Here is a 21,411-nt window from a genome sequence, read left to right as displayed (position 1 = left end):
ACATGAATTTTCATATCACCTAACAACCACTGTATTTTTCTCTTCAACCAGAATCAGTGGAGTCATGAAAATCCAGTTCCTTCCTTTGACTCCCCAGAACCCAAGCCTGCAATCTCCTGCCCATTCTATCTCTGTGAACTTATCCTGTCTCCATCTTCTGTAATCTTCCCTCTCTTCTATCCTACAACAACACTGATGTCATTATTAATAAATATCCACTTATTGAATTTCTTTCCCCAATTTTTTCCCTTTCCTACTAACCAAACACCTAAAAACCTTCTTCAGCTATCTGAATGGCCAGTGTCTTGAGAAACAGTGGTGCCTCCCTGGTGTAGCAGAATTAGAGCTAGAAATAACAATTATATATTTCACACTTTAATAGCACCTTTCATGTGAGAATCTCATGTGAGAAACTTAGTGCACATTAGTTTAGCCTCACAACACCCTTGTGAAGAATTATTTGCATTTTACAGATACGGAAGATGAAATACACTCTGTGACTTACCCAGGTCATACAGAAAGCCTGTGGTGCATCCAGTAGTATAACTCTTCCTCCAGAACTCTCTCAAGAATAACAAGTCCTAACTCAGATGCTGGCAGATTTCACTCTCCAACACCATGGACATCCTGCTTTGCCCTGCCTTCTCTCCGAATCTCTATTACATTCAATCTGTCACTGTTTCTCACTTGCTGCTTTTCTCACCTGCTCATGTCTTCAGCAGAACTTCCCAACCGAGTTGGGCAAATTACGGCACCTATGGGCAGAGCCCAACTGGGGATAGCAGGTCATGTACTGCAGCAGTGCCATTGATGTGTTACTACCTAAAGAGGAGCAAGTTGAAAGCTCCCAAACAGGAGAGACGGAGGATGAAAGGGTGCAGTGCATCTGCTGTTATAACCACTCAAGGTTCTGTCTGGTTCCAGGAAAGTGGGACCATGCCCAGACTCCGACCCAACAACTTGTCCTCTCTGGTGATGCTATACACCCTGCACAGGGGAGCATAAATTATTGCTGTCTCATGAGCACAAGTGTCCTAGGGAAAGGGCTAAGAGGCTCCCTGTGCTACCTTCCCACACAGAACACTCACCCAGAGGAAGCCATAATTTGTCCCCAAACTGATAGCCTACACCAGGGGTAATCAATAGGTAGATCATGGGCCAAATCCAGACCACCAGACATTTTTGAACAGACCCCAACATCTTTTTTAGTTATTATCATCATTATTAGTTGGAATTTCTTATTATTTTCTCTAGAGTCTGGACCTTGACTATATCTTTACTAAGAAATTTGGACCTTGACAAAAAATAATTGACTACCCTGGCCTACACTGTAATTGATAAGAGCCCTCTCATCCTAACCACCACTGTTCCCTGTCCTTCACCTCTAGTGGAGAAAAAGCTGCATATTCTTTTAGACTCAGGAATCTTTTGTTTTTCATGTTGCCTAGATCTATATATTTGCCTACTATCACCCCCAAAATACTGTCCTGTCCACAGCAGACACTATCTCAACCCCTTTGCTGAAGCTCTTATGCATGTCTTCCTTTCTTCTTAGCCTGAACTAGTGGAATGATTTCCCTTATGGATTTCTTCAGTCCATACTACTAATTCTTCTAACTTTGTTTTGTCCAAAATGTACCAGCTAATCACCTCATTTATACCATAAAATGGGAACACATTACCCGACCTTTAGTCCATTTCAGGAACCAGTACATTACCTCTCTCATAGACTTAAAGAATTTGCCCCTCCCACACCCAGCATCCCCCACCTCCCTTTCTGAAATTATCATTGTAATTCAGCCCATTCCACAGCCCATACCACTGTTTCCATTCACATTCAAAGACACATATCTGTCTCCTTTTGTCCCCATAATCCAGAACAGCTTCCCTATCTCATTTTACCTATTTGAAGATTCCCTGATAGCTCATATCCATCTCTTCTCTTGATCTACAGCTCCTAACTCTAGAACAAAAATGAAATCCCCTCCAACTCTCACTTTTCCTGTGTTCAATCCATTATATAATTTCACCCACTTCTATTCACCTTTCCTCCTGAAACATTTCTTATTACCGCCTCCTTCTTCTCCCCCCAAAATACTGTTTTCTACATTGCTACAATTATTTGTTGTATTTACATAGACTGTAATTACCTGTGAACCTTGGAACTTTTCTCTGCCTTTCATCTTTTTTCTATATTATTATTTAAACAAGAGAATGTGGGAGAATTAAATTCCTCAAATTCCCAACAGCTGTGAGTCACTAAACCCGAGAAAGGAACTGACAAGCCTCATGAGAATTGATCCCATATGCATATGGATTAATATTCATTAGATTTGGCCAAACTGAGATGAACCCGGATCCTTCTGACTATGAACATAAATAGCCTCAATATTTCATAAACTTTCAATGACACAGAAGTGTTTTTAATTTGCCAGAAGAACCTCTATTAATCCAGTAAATTTAATTTTAAATAAGAAGGGAGTTGGGCATATAACATTTTAATTTGCAGAATTAATTGTCCTATCAGAGTACAAGTAGACAGTATGTTCAGCCATTAGTACACTCACTCACTCTAGAGCAACAATATAAAGCAGAGTCAGCTTTCTAAACTGTGAGATCATAGTTTTAATAGCCACATGAACAAGTCATAAGATAGGGACTCTATCCAATACAGAGAGGATGCAGAACTACTCAAACTCCACCAGTCTAAATTACTGTAAAGGACCCACACCTTTACTCCTGCACCAAGTCCTGCTGAATTCAGTGGAACTTTGCATGGGAGAAACTCTCCAGCATGGTTGGGTCCCATTGTGTAGAACTTTAAAATAGATACAATCAGTTAAATGAAAGCCAAGGACTTACATGTTTAAAAGTGACGAGTGATTCTGGGTGCCTAAATTGAGATATTTTAAAGGATCCTGATTTTCAGCGATTGAATGCTCAGCACTTTCAGAAAATTAGGACCTTCTTAGATGCCTCAGTTTGAGCATCCAAAAAGTGGGCATCTAGTTACCTTCAAAATGGAGGCCAAGATATTTTACCTTGATCCAAGATAAAAGTCTAACGCCTGTATCAGTAGCAGCGTTCACTATAGCACTGCTCTAGGAATTGGCCAGCAGCCTCTTGAAATATATTTTTGGAGATTATTTTTAAAGGATGTGTCAAGAAAGGACATCATCTGTTTTACACATATTGCCTATAGCTAAATCTTTGTCATGAAAATGTTGTATACCGTCAGCTAACATAAAACAGCAAGTGAAATAACATTGTAAAGTAGATGTTAACATAGTCTATAAAGGAATAAAAAAGCATTTCTTTTTGGAGTTAACTTAGTAATGAAGGAACAAATGCCATGTCTCAACCTCATTTCATTTCTAGCTTAAGGTTAATTATTTTATTGTCACTGTTCATCATAAGCGGCAGTACAGCACTGGATGAATAATGGTAGGTGTGCCTGCCTTTATTTAAAGGGAAACTTTACACTTTTTTATGATTTGTATAATATTTTCTTAGGCCAATGTACATGTGCCAGCAATGCCACTCTGGCATGTACATTGGCCAAACCAGACAGTCTCTATGCAAAAGAATAAATGGACACAAATCTGACATCAGGAATCATAACATTCAAAAACCAGTAAGAGAACACTTTAACCTGTCTGGTCACTCAATAACAGACCTGAGGGTGGCAATTTTGCAACAGAAAAGCTTCAAAAACAGACTCCAAGGAGAAACTGCTGAACTTGAATTGATATGCAAACTAGATACAATCAACTTAGGCTTGAATAGAGACTGGGAATGACTGAGCCATTACAAACATTGAATCTATCTCCCCATGTAAGTATTCTCACACTTCTTATCAAACTGTCTGTACTGTCTGTATCTTGATTATCACTTCAAAAGTTTTTTCTCTTAATTGGCCTCTCAGAGTTGGTAAGACAACTCCCACCTTTTCATGCTCTCTGTATGTGTATATATATCTTCTCAATATATGTTCCATTCTGTGCATCTGAAGAAGTGGGCTGTAGCCCACGAAAGCTTATGCTCAAATAAATTTGTTAGTCTATAAGGTGCCACAAATGGCTTTAATGTAAGTTCTATTTATTTAAAAATGGTTTATTATGGGCAATTACCTACATTTTGTATACATCATTTACTGGTAAACTACTGTGAAAGTCTGCGGCATCTCTTTTGAACTCTTTTAGGGTGAAATTTGCCTTTCTGCAGAGGACCCATTGAGAACTATAAATCCCCTAAGACTTTTAAGACACTGACAGGGCCGGCTCCAGGCACCAGCTTAACAAGCAGGTGCTTGGGGCGGCCAAGGGAGAGGGGCGGCACGTGCGGCAATTCGGGGGCGGCAGGTTCCTCACTCCCTCTAGGAGCAAAGGACCTGCCACTGAACTTCCAATTGCCACCGCCGATCGCGATCGTGATCGCGGCTTTTTTTTTTTTTGCTTGGGGCGGCAGAAATGCTGGAGCCGGTCCTGGACACTGAAATCCTACTTAAGACCTATTTTGCCCTCAAAATAGGATTTCAGGGGTTCATAGACCTTTTGTGGGTCTTCTGCAGAGCAGTGAATTTCAATCTTGTTGATTAGCACTTCCTTTGTTACAAACTATCAGTGCAATAGTGGGCATCGCATTTCAAGAAAGATGTGGAGAAATTGGAGAGGGTCCAGAGAAGAGCAACAAGAATGATTAAAGGTCTTGAGAACATGACCTATGAAGGAAGGCTGAAAGAATTGGGTTTGTTTAGTTTGGAAAAGAGAAGACTGAGGGGGACATGATAGCAGTTTTCAGGTATCTAAAAGGGTGTCATAAGGAGGAGGGAGAAAACTTGTTCACCTTAGCCTCTAAGGATAGAACAAGAAGCAATGGGCTTAAACTGCAGCAAGGGAGGTTTAGGTTGGACATTAGGAAAAATTTCCTAGCTGTCAGGATGATTAAACACTGGAATAAATTGCCTATGGAGGTTGTGGAATCTCCATCTCTGGAGATATTTAAGAGTAGGTTAGATAAATGTCTATCAGGTCTAGACAGTATTTGGTCCTGCCATAAGGGCAGGGGACTGGACTCTCGAGGTCCCTTCCAGTCCTAGAATCTATGAATCTTGCAAGTGGTCTGCATTCAGAACTCCCACTATATTCAATATATACAATTAAACTGGCTAGGATAAAACTTCATAAATATAATATGAACCCTTATGCTTCAGGATATAAAACAACTTCTAACTGCCTGGAATTGGGAAGAAGGTTACCCAACAGGGATATTATTGCAAAGTTGTCCATTGTGAGAGTTTTAGACCTTCCTCTGAAGAATCTGCTACTGGCCAATTTTGGAGACGGATTAATGCATTAAATGAACCACTGGTCTGATCTGGTATTGCCATTCTTCTGTTCCAAATGGAAGTTGTGAGCAGAGCACTCATTGCATGAGGCCCTGAATGCTATGTAGCAGCAGTAAAATGTCAGCTCTCCTTCAGAAACACCAGAAGCATTCATAGTTTAAAAGTGACTGGTAAGTAAAAATACTGTTTTGAACATTCCTCGGGTTCTTTGATTTTTTAAAGAGCGTTTTTTAATTTAGAGCCACTAGTAAACGGGTCAGTTTCTGGAGTAAATTATTTCTCAGCATGAGTAATAATGGTAGAATCTGACTTTTTAATTTTTAAATGTCTAGCTTTGTCACTGTCTTGAATGCAGAACTCCTACAAGCTTCAACTGAGTGTTTAAAAATATGTAGGCCCTCAGGTACAAGAATTAACCACTGTAGTCAAAGAATTTAAATAATCTTGAAAAAAGATTTCTTGTTAGCTATCATAGCTTGGTGATCCAGTTATTTGGACTGAGATTGCAACTGTTTCCTCAAATCATTGCTGTATGTTCAGCAGAAAATCTTAGCGGCCTTCCAGCCCATGCATGGTGATAGACCCTAATCAGTAGAAGGGTTAATATACCATGGAAATCCATTAAAAACTCCACAACACAGGATTTCTAATTTCCATTAAAATTATGCCCACCCCCAGGCCTTCCTATACTAAAAACAGGAAACTGAGCTGTTTAGTGGTAAAGCCTATATGATAACTGGAGGAGCCCAGCATAAAGAAACAAGAAACTCTCCTGGCACATCACTGTGTGGAGGGATAGACAGATCCTGAGCTCTATTCTGACACCCTGGAGAGTCTCTCTTCACCCCCCGTGGCCTCCGCCCAAATTGATAATTCTGATTCTGACTGTGGGGTTTCTTTTTTAATCTTCATTATTGCTTTTTCTCAGCTGGAAGGTCACTTTAGTAAGGCAGCTAGACATTGTACCTCCTCATCAACATCAGTGGATAGTGACAGCAATTTTCTCAGGCTGACTTCAGGCTCGGACCTAATATTAGACAGTGAAGGGTTCTAATAAACATTTTAGCATATTTATTAACTCCCCCAGTTATCCCATAGGCTTTTTTCTGGTGAACAGCTTGGTTTCCCTTGGGAACCATGTTTCATAACTTTCTGGTCTTCCATAACCCAGGAGACTGTGAATAGATAGGACAACACTTAAAGGAAAGCTGTGAAAAACTGCTAAGAAGGAAAGAAAGAAGGAAAGAAAAGAAAGAAAGAGGCAGTAATATTAAGTGCTGAATCAAATATCTTCCTGCCTCAGTGACTAATCACAGCAGTCTAAATATTAGATCCATAACAACATTCTGGACTTCTACTGTACTTTTAACCTACAAATCTCAGTGTTTTACAAGGTTGGTAAGCATTTTTATCCCCATTGTACACGAGCTAACTGAGGCCTGGAGAGGTTAACGTCAGCCTCTTCAGACTTGAGAGTTGTTGGTGCTCATCACCTCTGAAAATCGGGCTAGTTATTTAGATGTCTAACGTTAGGCACCTGAGTTTGAAATTGTTGGATTTAGTGATTTACCCAAAAATCACACAAGACAACTGAGAAAATAAGAAAAGAATGTTGGACTGACTCCCAACCTTATGCAGATTCTATTAGCCCACAGCTCTCCAATACTGAGGTTGAACACACTGTAGTGCACACCACCTTGAATTTCCAAAGCATTCAGCCAAGATATTTAAAAAAAAAAATAGGTGCCTGAAGTTAGGCTATTTAGTCACCAAAATAAATGGGCTGTTTTTCCAAAAGTCCTGAGTATCCAGCAGCTCCCATTAAAATGAATGGGAGCTGTTGATTGATCAGTTTCATGGAAAATCACAACACTTAATTCGGTGCATACATGTGGACATAGGAACCTAACTTTAGATACTAATTTTTGAAAAATCTTGGCTTTAGTAATTTTATAGTGTTTTTTTTAACCAATTATGCACGTATAATTTGTGTGTGTAAATGTGCTAAACATGGCTAGGGTGGCCCTGGCACCTCCTCAGAATATGGGATTTCAATGCCCCTGCCCATATGGTCCCTCCCCCTTCTGCATCAGCCTACCCACATGGCCCCACCCTATTTTAGCCCCCACACACAGCCCCACCCCCTTCGGTGTCAGTCCCCTGCACTAGCCCATCTCTGCCTGCATGACTCTGCCCCTGTGTGTGAGCCTGCTTGCATTGGCCCACCCATGCCTGCATCACTGGATACGGAGGTGTCACCTTGACCCTGCCCCTCTGGCATCCTCCTGCATCCACAATCTCTTCCTATTCTCACCTCTCATTTTCAATGGATAAAGCCATGTCCAGTGCTAAGTCTCTACTGGACAGGAAGAGTACGGCATAAATCTAGGATTGTCCGGCTTTAAACTGGACAAATGGCCTCCCTATATATGGCATGAAATAACATATTGTACACAGATGTGGCCATTCCCATCCATGTGAACCTGAATGTATGCACATGTATTTGTGTGGCCTTGTGTACGAACAAATAACTGATTTCCATATGCCCACTGGATACATACGTTCACGTATCTTTGAAAGTTTGGCCCACTATGAGTTTGAGAATCCTAACCGGGTTGCTTGCATGTATTTGAATCTCATCAGCATGGTAGAATCACTACTTTTAAAGTACCTTCTGTTTCACTGAGACATTGTCACCATATGTATTTACATGTGCACAGCAATGCAATGCTATTTTTGTATTCCTGGATCACATTCATAAGTGACTTCTACCTTAATAAACTTTATAAAATCAAACCCAACCTTGAGCTGAGCATCAGCAGTTCTTGCACTGGGATTGAACAAAACAACAACAGTGTTTTTAATGGTGGGATGGCTAAACAAGACAGACTGTAATAACATTTTTATACATACAATACAAGACTCCTGATAGAAAGAGAATAGGTATCCACACTGACCATAGTCTGTATTTTCCGGCTCCCAACAATTTGATGGCCAAAAATAGGGTGTCTATAGAATAAAACAAAGTAAAACAAAAAAGCAGGGAATTCAGGTTAGACAAAGCAAGCATTATACAATTCCTAGACTGACACGGTTTTGTAAAGGTTATTTATGTTTTCTTCGGAAATCCACTGTATTGTAAATCCAGCAATTTTGAAATAGACATCAAAATGGCAAATTACTTTTGTATGCTTATTTATGGTATTTGTGTAGTGTGCTAGAATGGCAGCTAAGAATGAAGTATTATTATTATTATTATTGATAAACTACAGAACAGGTACAGGGCAGCCCTACTTTCTCCAGGAACATGCTCACACCAACATGAAGAATCAACGTTTAGAGGTGAGAAGTTTTTGCACTCTTTATGACCCATTCAATCTTTGATTTTGCAGAACTTGTGATTAATAAACGGTATGTTAAGGTTCTAAGCAACTCACTAGTAGGCATTTAATAGAGTTGGTCAAAAAGGACAGGCTATTTTCACAAAAATATTCAAAATTTCAAAGTTGTATTACTGTCGAGGCCTTCAAAATGCAGTTCTTTATTTTTCCATTAAAAAATACCTAAAATGTTATTTACATTTTCTTTTATTGCAAACAAAATGTTTTTTTTTATTTCAATAGCATTTTGTTTATATCGTTGGGAAGATATCTTTAAGTGTTATTAATATTTTGTAAGAAATGAAGAAAATAATTCATTTTTGAAAGACTATATTTCAATGAAAAATCTTGTTCGATTAAAAAAATCAGACAGCTCTAGTATTTATATACACAGTATATTCATATGTATACACTAATATGAAATTTGAGATATGATATTATTATAGTCAAATGTCAGTATTTGTGTTGGTTTGTTTTTGAATTTTTTCCCGATGGAACTGGAAAAATGAAAAAATGTCTTTTTTTAGGGTGGATTTTTCGTTTGTTTATTTTTTCTTTCCCTCCCCCTCTCTATTTTTCCTCATCCTTCGACACCCACACCTTTTCAGTGGTACAATGGAAAACAACGAGAGAAAAGGTGGTGAAAGGGAAAAAGGCGGGAAGTGAAAAATGAAAAAGCAAAATGAAAAAATGTAAAGCAAAATTTCAGAAATAAAAATGGTCAAAACTAAAAATTTCTGATTAAAATGTTCATGAAATATTGCTAATAAATGAAAAATAATTCCACCTGCAGAATTAAAATGACTGAAATATTTCACAATAATATATTTTCCATCTGTTGGTCATTGCTAATGAATTGATATTCACTGTTCTAGAGCTCTGATGTTAATTTATATCACAACTCATTGCATAAACTGAGGTTCCTTTTGCCAGGTTCCAATGATTAAATGTTAATCTTAAATGCTGGCAGCCTGTCCCGTCCCGTCCCCCCCCCCCCCCCGCCCTCCCAGTGAGAGGCTCAGAGAGCCTTTAACATAGCACTCCCATACATGGCGGTAAACAGCCATGCCCTCCCACCCAAAAATCCATGCACAACTCTATACCTAAATTAGCAGAAGCATATGCTAAACCTTTTTTAAAAGATGCAGCAGGGCCCACTAATAAAAATGTTTCCTCAAGGTACTTGGCAGCATCATGCCTGCTTTATCCATACATAGACATACTGACTCCAGGCATGCCACTCTCAAGGCACACGCCTTCCCAGTCCCTGAGTCTGCATGGCTATAAATGCAGGAGTCTGAATTTAGCCCTAAAGCTGTCCTAAAATAAGCTAACACTGATATCACCCTGAGTCTTGGACAGCAATCCCTTGAGTGGAACTGGAAATGTGTAAGCCATATGATGCAGCTTTTCTCTCTTAGCTAACAAACAGTTCTTCCAGACAGAGCAATAACACTGTCCTTTTCTTACATGGACGCTATAGATCTTAGGCCTGATCTACACTACGGGGTTAGGTTGAATTTAGCTGTGTTAGGTGGATTTAAAAATGACTGCATCCACACAACCAACCCCATTCTGTCGACCTAAAGGTCTCTTAAAATCGACTTCTGTACTCCTACCCGGCGAGGGGAGTAGCGCTAAAATCGACTTTGCTGGGTCGAATTTGGGGTAATGCAAATGCAAATCGACAGTATTGGCCTCCAGGAGCTATCCCAGAGTGCTCCATTGTGACCCCTCTGGACAGCACTTTGAACACCAATGCACTAGCCAGGTAAACAGGAAAAGCCCCGGGAACTTCTGAATTTCATTTCCTGTTTGATCAGTGTGGCGAACTCAGCAGCACAGGTGACCATGTAGTCCCCCCAGAATTGTAGAGCATAGAATGTTTCTATGCTCCCCCTATCATCTCCGTCCCTGAGGTTATCACAGATTAGAAGGTGAAAAAAACCGCACTCGTGATGACATGTTTTCCGAGCTCATGCAGTCCAACCTGCACTGCTAGGGCACAGCTTAATGCATAGAGGCATTCAGTGGCAGAGGTCGGGAAAGAATTAAGTGATCGTGAAGAGCAGAGGCAGGATGCGATGCTGAGGCTAATGGCAGAGCAAACGGACATGATGAAGCATGTGTTGGAGCTGCAGGAAAGCCAACAAGAGCACAGACCCCCACTGCATCCACTGTATGACCACCTGCCCTCCTCCCTATGTTCCATAGCCTCTTCACCCAGATGCCCAAGAAGAACATGGGTGGGGGAGGCTCCAGGCACCCAGCCACTCCACTCCAGAGGATGGCCCAGGCAACAGAAGGCTGTCATTCAAACAGTTTGATTTTTAGTGTGGCTACAATAAACACTGTGACCTTGTCCTTCCCTCCTCCCCCACCCCACCTGGGCTACCTTGTCCGTTATCTCATTTTTTTTTAATTAATAAAGAAAGAATGCATGGTTTCAAAACAATAGTTACTTTATTTTGAAGGGGGCAGGTGATTGGCATACAGGGTATTAAAATCAACAAATGGGGTGGGTTTGCATCAAGGAGAAACACACACTACTGTCACACCGAAGCCTGGCCAGTCATGAAACTGGTTTTTAAAGCCTCTCTGATGCAACAGCAGTGGTAACGGTGAGCTGAGCAGGCTCCATGCTTGCCGTGGTATGATGTCTGCATGGATAACCCAGGAAAAAAGGCGCAAAACAATTGTCTGCTGTTGCTTTCACGGAGGGAGGGGCGACTGAGAACATGTACCCAAAACCACCCGCAACAATGTTTTTGCCCCATCAGGCATTGGGAGCTTAACCCAGAATTCCAATGGACGGCGGAGACTGTGGGAACTGTGGGATAGCTACCCACAGTGCACTGTTCCGTAAGTCGATGCTAGCCACAGTAGTGAGGACACACTCCGCCGACTTAATGCGCTTAGTGTGGACATATGCAATTGACTGTATAAAATCAGTTTCTAAAAATCGACTTCTATAAAATGGACCTAATTTCATAGTGTAGACATACCCTTAGTCTTATCTCAAAAATGTGACATGCCTCGTTGCATCTCTGCAATTCATTTATTTCAATATTTAGCTTACATTCTTCTTCTTCTTCTCCCAACCTTTCCCAGCATTTAAGGACTGGGTAAAATAGTGGACCATGAAGAATCTCCTGGAGATGAGGAAAAGTATGAACCCTAAACATTTAGGAAAGGGGTTTAACTTCTCCAAGGAAGAAAGAACAGAAGAGGGGGGCAGGCCTATAGACATAAGAAACAACAGATCTAGGGCTTGTTGTAGCGTGGGGTGTATATAAGTGAGGCATGGGATTCACTATAAGTATGAGTGTGTAGAAGGAAGGGAAGACTAGCAGTTCACCTCTCAGCTGGTTATGAACCTCCCAGAGTTATGCAAAGAATCTCTGCCCATGTTCATGATCTCCTCTGTGCATAAACTGTGGTGTGCAAATGCATGTGACTGCCAACCTAGGCACAGTTTGAGAGGATGGTGGAGTTTTGATGTAATTATTTTGCACAGTTCAATCATCAACAGTAGCAGAATTATCTGTTGTGTACCTCACAATACAGATATCTTAGGGTACATACATTAAAAAAAGCCTGAAAACATGTACTACAATTTTCAGGCAACTGAAAGCTTTGCCTGGGAGATTTATAGAGGTGTTGCAGTACAAGCATTTTGTACCATAACCATTTTCATAGAGAAGATTATCAAACATTAACTTTTTTGAGTGGAATGTTGAAAACGTGAAGGAACTATCAGTAGTTAAAAATTTCATTTTGCCTGAGGAGTGGCTGTCAAGTGGTTTGCCATGAATGAGTGGTAACATTCCCTATTTGCTATTTTGCCATGACATCCTATTTATAGCTGAAAAGAAGGCAGGTGGCGGAATAGTTTTGGGAAAAATCAAATAGTGTTTATCTGCCCAGGCAGAAATAATGCTGCCAACTTACATCACTACAATTTTAAAGCATTTGGTCTACATGTATCTGTACTTGGGTATTCCTAGGCAAGCAGTTCTATTCAGTCCTGTGCTGGAGAAATAAGGACATATCTAGCACCATAAATATTATCAGAGACCCAAATTCATTGGTTTGTACAGAACAGATTGTCTCTATAAGGTTATTACGAGCCTGGGTAGAAAAGTGGCTCTAGGTAAGCAATGATACCAGGCTGATCAGACATGGCATAAGGACATTGGGTGGTGGGGTAGGTTCCTGCTGTGCATTACAAAAGTGAATACACACTCAGTATCATTACACTTGTATAAATGCTGCTGCACATAACACAAAACCTAATCTCCCAGAATAAAGTGATTTTAAAAACAGTGCAAATGAAAACATCTGCGTATTACTTGTGTTATATGAAAAAGTAGAGAGACTGAAAATATATTTAAAATATCTACAACATGGAAACATTAAACTCCACCCCATTCAACGGATATTGTTATATGTATTCCATGTACAAAAAGAGAGACTTTATTAATGCAGTACTTTAAATTCTCAATTTTAACACCTACTAAATTACTAGAACCACTCCATGCAGTAAGTAGCAAGTCTGACTCAGTTTAGATTGTTAAAACCATAGCCTCAGGTAGTATAAACAATAGGAACAGATGAATATCTGACACAATAGATGTAAACTTACTAATGCCTGTCAACATTGATGTTTTGATTTTTTTTTTAGTTTAAGTGTATTGCAATATGTTCATTTAATGTTGAACAAATTTTAATTTTGTATTGCAGAAAGAAATTATACAAAAAGCACGGTGACCAACTTTTGGCTGATGCCTGACACAAACACACCCAAGAGCAAATTCTCATACAGCCATAGAACTGCAGCAAAGAAGTTAGCTGCTACGCGTATGGGTCCTTTGCATCATCAAGGGCCTTTAATTCCTTCAAACCAGGAATGATGGAGGCATAATTAGGCATGCCCAGGGGAGAGACCGCCTGGTCTTCATGTTAATCATGAGGCTAACTGGGGCCAGAACATGGATGTAATGTTAACTCTGATTTTGCAATCTACATGTGTGCCCTTTGAGAAGCTGCTTATAACACCTTTCCATAATTTAGCCTTAAATCTTTATTAGGGAGCCATTTTGCCATTAGAATAGCAGCAACACCATCTCTTACAAGTTAAAGACTAAATCCAAGACTTTCTATAGCAGCTCCTGTTTTCTTTCACTGCTAAGGCTGCAATGAAAAAAGCCCTGCTGCTCAGGGACTTCAAGGGGACTCATTACTTCTTAATTCATTGAATGGCTGTATTAGGGTTAGCCAAAATCTAGTCCTCTATGAAGTGTGCAGCCATCTGCTAACTTTTAGATCTCCTCCTCTGAACAATATTAGGTGAACTGCCCCAGGAACAATTAGATGCACCTAAAAATGGTACAAATTGAAAACAGTTATTTCTATACCCACATACTTTTAAAAAGCTGGGGGCACTTATGATTTTAACAGCCCTGCTGATGGTTACAATAGTAATAGAAAAGCCTAATTTTGGTTGTAAAAGGGCAATTGAACATGTGGAACCTAAGCTCCACTCATATTCTCAGCCATTCATACAGAGAAGTAGCTTGTTAAAAAAAAAAACAACAACACACCTGGAAATAATTACACTGTCAAGAGAGAAAAAAAGGGATCGGAACCCTTTGTCAGACATAGAAAAGGACAGCGTACATAATGACAGCTAGCCTATTTTCTGCAGTGCAAGTCATTGCACTGTAGTAGGAGAGTCTCTGCGGGGATGGACTCTGCACTTTGCAGTATTGGCTACTACAAATGCTTTTTCTCTGTGTATCACAGTAGTCTAGAAATTGTTGGATTCTCTCCAGCCATGGTTCTATTTTTGATGCTCCTGGTGAGCTTTTCCACACCTCCCCCCAAAAAATTAAAGTCAAAGTAAAATAATTTTACCTTTTCCCAGTTGAATGGGCCATTTCCACTTCCTAATTTAACAGCATAAGTAACATACCATTTTTGTATTGGTGTAATTTTGGTTAGAGCGGTGAGATTTTTACCAAAATAGTTATAACTCAATTATACTAGTATAAAGTGGCATCTATTGATATAACTTACCCCCTTTATCGTCCATCAATGAACCCTACCAGTATAAGCGCATTTATACCTGTAAAACTGTGTCCACACATTGCACTAGCTACTACCCCTGAATGGTAAGGCTCACAGTTCATTTAATACTAATCCACCTTTTTCTGCCCCTGATTTGTTCTGTTATGGAAACCTTATATTTCCCAGGTATGGGATATGAATAGATTAGTAATGGTGATTGTACTAGTATTGTAATACTAGTCAAATTCATGCAGTAACACGCCCCTCCTTGGCCAAATCAACTTCCTGTTCTTTCATGTTAGATTGACAGTATTGCAGGTATGTCGTTATAAATCTACACTACATATTTGCTGCTGTGTCCTTTAGGTCAAAGATCATGCTGCTTTGCCAAAAAAGGGCAGTAGAGCAACAACAGAATCGTAACATATTAGTCTAGGGACTCAAAAGGTGAGGTGTGGCATACAACTAAAATGGTGATCATGATTTGAAGGTAGGATTACTCTCCAACTTCTCATGTTTCTTCTACACTTGAAAGACAACGTTCTTCTCAGGTATCTTTGAATGGCATTTTCTTTTTTTTAAATAAAATGTTAGTCTTAAATGTCTGGGGGATGATATGCTAGTGTTCCATCAGATAGTCTTTTCTGGTTCTAATACATTTATCAAACACCAGTTCTGTGTCCAATCAGTACTGTGGATCATATTTGTCTCAATGTACAGAACAGGAGATCAAGCTGTTCATTGTATGAAACAGTAAAGAACTAATTTTAAAACTAGTGTAATAACATTCAAAAAAGGTACAAATAAGTATGCAAATAAAAAGAAAACCTATCAGTAATAGATATAAAATCAGATGTATTCTCCTAATCTGCACTAGAATACCTGCTCATTTTTTTCCCATGAGCACTACAATGTGACCAACTGGTCAACATAGAAATCTCTCACTATAAAGTTGAGGTCATAATCGAATATGTGCTGGTAGAAGACACACATGTACATCTCTCAGAAGAGGAAATATTCTGTCTGAAGTGTTCTACAGAGCCTGTGAGGAAAGAGCCATAATGTGTTACATTCCACACCCCAGAACTCCATCAGATCTTTACAAAGGAGGATCTTGTTGAGGATTATGCAATTTTATTTCATCTGTTAGACTTTTCAAGCCATTGGAGTTATTGTTATTTCAGAGAGGGACATTTCCATCCCCATATAATTTTATGTAAAGATATTTGTGATGGTCCTTAGTTTCTTTACATTTAAATTATTAACATACAGTTTCAGAATATAGTCCTATTAGCATTTTTAGATACAAGATAAATTGATATAATTAACTGGGCCACTGAAAGGGGACGATATGATAACAGTTACAATAAATAGGATCTTGCTCTTAATATAAGCCTTCATTTAAGCAACCCAAGAACATTTTAAGCATACTTACTTGGAACCGGTAAAAGGTGCCATCATCCTTTAGTGTTAGAACATGGTCTGAGATTGGAAAGAAATAGCCATGGGCGGCCATTAACGTCCCCAAATGTAGAGCTTCCACTGTTGGGATGGGGGGAAAGAAAAGAACATTAAAAAAATTAAACCTTTTCTGTATTTACAGCCAGGGACCTTTACGTGACATTTCTTCCTGTCGCCTGTGAGTAAACACCCAGCTCTTTTACTATTTAATATAGAGATGGCACCAAGATGATTCCTCTTCCTAAGGAATTGATTTGTATTTCTCCCATTCAAAAGCTCTTCTTCTGCATTACCACTACCTTCATTACTAACTCACTCCATCCATTTCTCACTGATAATTACTGCCATTGTGTTGTCTAACCCTTCCCTTCAGAACAGGTCTAGAAGATGACATGGTGTTAAAACAGCCTGGGATGGTAGACATTGATTCACCTACCAGTTGCACCAGTGTGATAAGAGATTTCCCTAAAATCCCCAGTATAGACAATGTATTGAAGAACGGCTTTAATTTATCTTAGCATATAAAGCCACAGCCAATAAATATATGTGTTAAGCATTACACATGTTCTTATATTTCCATTGTACCATTGTTCAGTATCAGAGATTGAGGTCCCAGGATATTGACTACACACTTTGTAATTATTACAATTCTCCTGTCAGGAGAGCAGAGCCATACTCTAACAAGAGTGGGATTGTATTAGTTACACCATGTTCTTCTTATGGTAGTTGAGTTCCTTGGCCCACAAGGCTAAGCTATTCTCCACTAATCCCTCCAAATAACTTTACAAGCCAAACCAGGCTCTGGAATATTTATATACCCATGAAATAGACAAAAAACAATTTCTGCCATTTGAAATTTTGACAATACTCTATCAAGGATGGACCAATGGCATGCATAATTTCACTTTGAAAAATCTGTTACAGTTTTATGTGTAACACAATGTTCAAATTGGTAAATGCCTATAGTTTTGCTTTCTTTATGTTCGTATCATACTTTAAAAAGAAGTGACTCTATTGTTGTAAATTCCTAATACTTAATTACTAGGTTAAAATCCCATTCCTCAGTTTTTCAGCATGGATCTATATTGTATATCCTCTCTAAACCCTGGAAGTAACACAGTAACACCAGCAAGTCTTTGTGGCACTGGAGGAAATTACAGTCACTACATCAACATAGGAAAAATATCTATTTAATCTGTTTCCTGTCCTTGCTACAAATGTCATTTTGACAAGGATGGATTAATATTGTGCTTTTTTACACTTTCTTATGTTAGTCTTGGCTATAAGAATGAAACACAGTTCTGTTGGCTCACCCATATTTCATGAGAAATATGTGTAAACTCTCTCTTTCACCTGTCCACTCACCTGAACACTTTCAACATGAGTATTTTAAATTTTTCAAGAGGATAAGTGGGAATTTTTAGCTGCCCTGAATCCAGGACCATAGCAACAAAGAACATGGCCCCCTCCAAACATATGTCCGGGCGGGGCCCCTTACAATGCAGAAACTGGAATGTGGTATTTATTTTATACAATATACAGGGTTCATATTATGTTTATGTATATGTATACATAGGCCTACAGCGTACATGTATTCCGTATTTACGCAAAGCGCTTCTTTCGAGCCTTGTTCTCCGCAAATTGGTTAATCAATGCGTCATAGTCCAGAGATCTGGCAATCTTGTTTTCGACTGAGATAACTGCAAGCGCAGAAAGCCTGTCATCTGTCATGGTTGAGCGCAGGATATTCTTGATCAGTTTCATTCTGCTGAAGCTCCTTTCAGCACCAGCGACAGTAACTGGTGTGGTCAGAAGAATTCTGATGCAAATGCAAAGATTCGGATATATCTCCTGAAGGCTGTTCTTGTATATGTACGTTAAAAAATTGTTTGCCGTGACAAGTCCTCTCTTTCTCGATGACATAAATAAAACAATTCAATTCCATTATGAGTTCGTTGGCATCAATGTCTCCCATTTTTCTTTCAAAATTTTTGCTGTGATTCTCCAGTTCATTTTCTCTGTGACACTGCTTCAGGCTGTTAGCGTTGTACAGAAATCCAAACAACTTATACCACTCCACGAGTTGGTCAAATCACGACGAAACAGAAGATATGGCCTGATCAGTGAGAACAAGAAAGAACTGCGATTTGAATTTTTTTTCAGCAGAAAGACGACTCGAATCATCAGCACATTTGTAATTACGAATAACTATAAATAACATTATAATCAAACATTCTCTTCTTACGTCGCACCCTGGTTTCTGGAAACACCTGCTCAATACCCATATGCTCTGCTATTTCACGTGCATTTGTGACCACACAGGTATATCCTGTATTTCGATAGTCTTCCAAAAACTTCTTTGTAGCACTGACTTCTGCCTGCAGTACGTCAATTGACACATCTGGTGACTGAATTAATTTGCTGGTTTTATTGACGTGAAATAGTATATCATACCACGTGTACACAGTCAGAACAAAAGGCCACATAGTAACATGGTCTAAAAGCGCACCGGCTTCTGTTGCTGTATTGCCATCTTTCTTTTTGAGCGCATATTCTCGCAAAGATGACAAAGCATTGCACAATTCTTCAAGGTGATAACGCAATGGCTTCACAGCATCAATTCTCGACTCCCTAGTGTCCGATAAGCCTTTAACAGATATTGGCATATGTTCTTGAAGTATATCCCAACGTGAAGGTGAAGAAGAAAAGATTACGTATATTCTGTTAATCAGACCGAAAAAGTCAACGGCATATTTCGATGATTTTGCTGCGTCTGAGATCACAAGATTCCAACTGTGAGCTCCACATGGTACATACAAGGCACGGTCATTTATTTCTAGCATGTGGGCTTGAACTCTTTTATTCTTTCCTCTCATATTTGCGCCGTTATCATAAGCTTGGCCTCTCACATCAGCAATGTCTATTACTAAGTTGTTTGCCTTTTCAAGAAACGCTTCCAATAAGCCCTCGCCAGTTGTATCATGAACATTAAGAAAACCAACAAACGCTTCACGAATATTGACACCATCTTCACTGTTGCATTCAACAAAGCGTAACACCACAGACATCTATTCTTCATGTGACACGTCGGGAGTACAGTCCAAAATAACTGAATAATATTTTGCTTTTTTAAGCTGCTCTATGTTGGCCTCTTGAATGTTACTGGCAACAAGTTGAATCAGCTCGTTTTGGATCTGTGGACTGAGGTACTGAACATGTGTCTCTGCCTTCTTAATCCTCCGTAAAAGTTCGCTGAGGACAGTATCATACTTTGCAAGCAATTCAAACAGTCCCAAAAAGTTGCCATTCGAAGGATCGCCGAGCTTTTCATTACTTCCTTGAAATGCCAAGTTTCTTTCGGACAAGAAAATAACGACATCAACCATGCATTTGACAACATTTCTCCAGAAATCTCTTTCTTTCAGAAAAGCCTGCAATTCGAGTTGGTCAATAGATGGTCAAACCATTTCACCATACAGTCTTGATGACCTTTGCCTGTTTCATGCTGCTGAAGTCTTTTTGACAGTGTTTTCCAAGCAGATGTTCCACTACGTAGCGGTATGTCGCCAGCGCCAAATAATTTACAACAAAAACAAAAAATGGCATCTTTCTGAACTGAGTACATAACCATGAACGTCTTATTTTCTCGCCATTTGTCATGGTTCGATAGAAATGAGTACTTGTGAACCTCCGTCTTTCCTCGTTAAATGGAAATTCGTAACTTTCATTCTGCTGCGGTGGGCCACGTGCAACAATGTCACACACTTGCCTGTCCAATATTATAGACGGCCGATCTCCTGGATCATCAGTCAGTGGTTCAGATTCAGATACTTCTTTCCCGGCAGGAGCTGGAATATCTGTCACAGTTTGTTTGGTAGAACAACTGGCTTCACCTTTGACCTCACTTGAAGCACTTCTGGATACTTCTGGATATGATTCGTCGCTGCTAGTGCTGTCCATTTCATGTGCCTGTACCTGTACGTTGGATTGCAGTGCAAAATACGTTGACAACTTTGGAATTTTCTCAAGTTCCTTCTCGGCATCTTTTGCTGCCTTTTGTTTACTAGCTCCGCTCTTATACGTTCTCTTAGACATCACAAAGCACGCTTCTGCGTTGGAAACAAATCGTTTCAAACGATAAAAAATTAAACAACTAAATTAATAACATTTATCCGCCGACCGCCATTATGAACGCAAATACACATTCTTTGAATGGGTCCAACTAAAATTCGAAACTGACCGACAGATAACTGATGTAGCCAATAGCATTATGATGTATCATAATGACTTAACGGTTTTGTCAGTAAAACCGATATGGATTGTGCAATAGCATCAATAAATGTCACTTACCTAGTTATACCTTACATTTTTTTTGCCACTTTTAGGGGCCCCCTTCCTTACGGGGCCCGCTCCAGTCGGAGGGTACAGAGGGCACTCGCTATGCCTCTGCCTGAATCCAACCACCCTCAGAACCCCCTCTTGGGTTCAGGGAGAGGCAACTTCCCCACTTAGCCCAGCTAACCACAACCCCAATTCTGTCTCTGTTCCATGACAAACATCTCTTGCTCCAGCAGTCTTCTGCAAACTAGTCCCAGTCCTGCTGGCATAGCAATTGTCATCCTGGAACAGACAAATGATTGATGAAGCCCAGCATGTTGTCTCTGACAGTCCGCAGTCCCAGATGCTTCAGAGAAAAGAACCAAGCCCTCATAACAGACATTCTTGGAACAACATGCCCAGAAAGAAAGTTTCTTGACCCCCAGACTGTTAGTAGTTCTGCCCTGAAACATGACAGTTTGTACCCATATGAAGTTTATCCTATCTAATGTAACTGCAGATATTCTTCTTATTCATATATATTTATAAGCCATTAAATTCTACATCTTGTGCCAATGAAATCCAGAGGTTATTTAATAAATAAATAACACTGCACCCCCTGTAATTATTTTAAAATCAAATGCCTTTTAATTTTAATATCCTCCTTCCTTCACTGTGTGAGTGAATATCAAAAGACCCTCTTATCTAGCAGCTATCTAAATTATATCTATCTTTCTGTGGGGAAAAGGGGAGAAGAGAGAGTGACAGACACATACAAATTGGTTAAAAGAAGAAATCCACCAGTCGCTTTTTTAAAGTAAGATGGATTATGGGTGG

The 21,411-nt window shown here is 39.6% G+C and overlaps 1 protein-coding gene across 8 annotated transcripts in view; it reads right to left on the bottom strand.

Moving 5' to 3' along the window:
• The window catches only part of RGS7 (regulator of G protein signaling 7), a 432,745-nt gene that overhangs the window by 86,219 nt on the left and 325,115 nt on the right, over positions 1-21,411 (bottom strand). For 6 of the 8 annotated variants that reach the window (XM_054024223.1, XM_054024222.1, XM_054024224.1 and 3 more), the window contains exons 5-6: positions 16,232-16,338; positions 8,305-8,356 (exon numbers count right to left, since the gene is read on the bottom strand). The exons of the other annotated variants lie outside the window; for them this stretch is intronic. In XM_054024223.1, the coding sequence (XP_053880198.1) occupies positions 8,305-8,356; positions 16,232-16,338 (159 nt within the window). The remainder of the gene's footprint in view (positions 1-8,304; positions 8,357-16,231; positions 16,339-21,411) is intronic. 8 annotated transcript variants of the gene reach the window in all.

The sequence above is a fragment of the Malaclemys terrapin genome, chromosome 3 (genome assembly GCF_027887155.1).
Source record: "Malaclemys terrapin pileata isolate rMalTer1 chromosome 3, rMalTer1.hap1, whole genome shotgun sequence".
Lineage (NCBI taxonomy): Eukaryota > Metazoa > Chordata > Testudines > Emydidae > Malaclemys > Malaclemys terrapin.
This window is presented reverse-complemented; position numbering and strand designations above follow the sequence as displayed.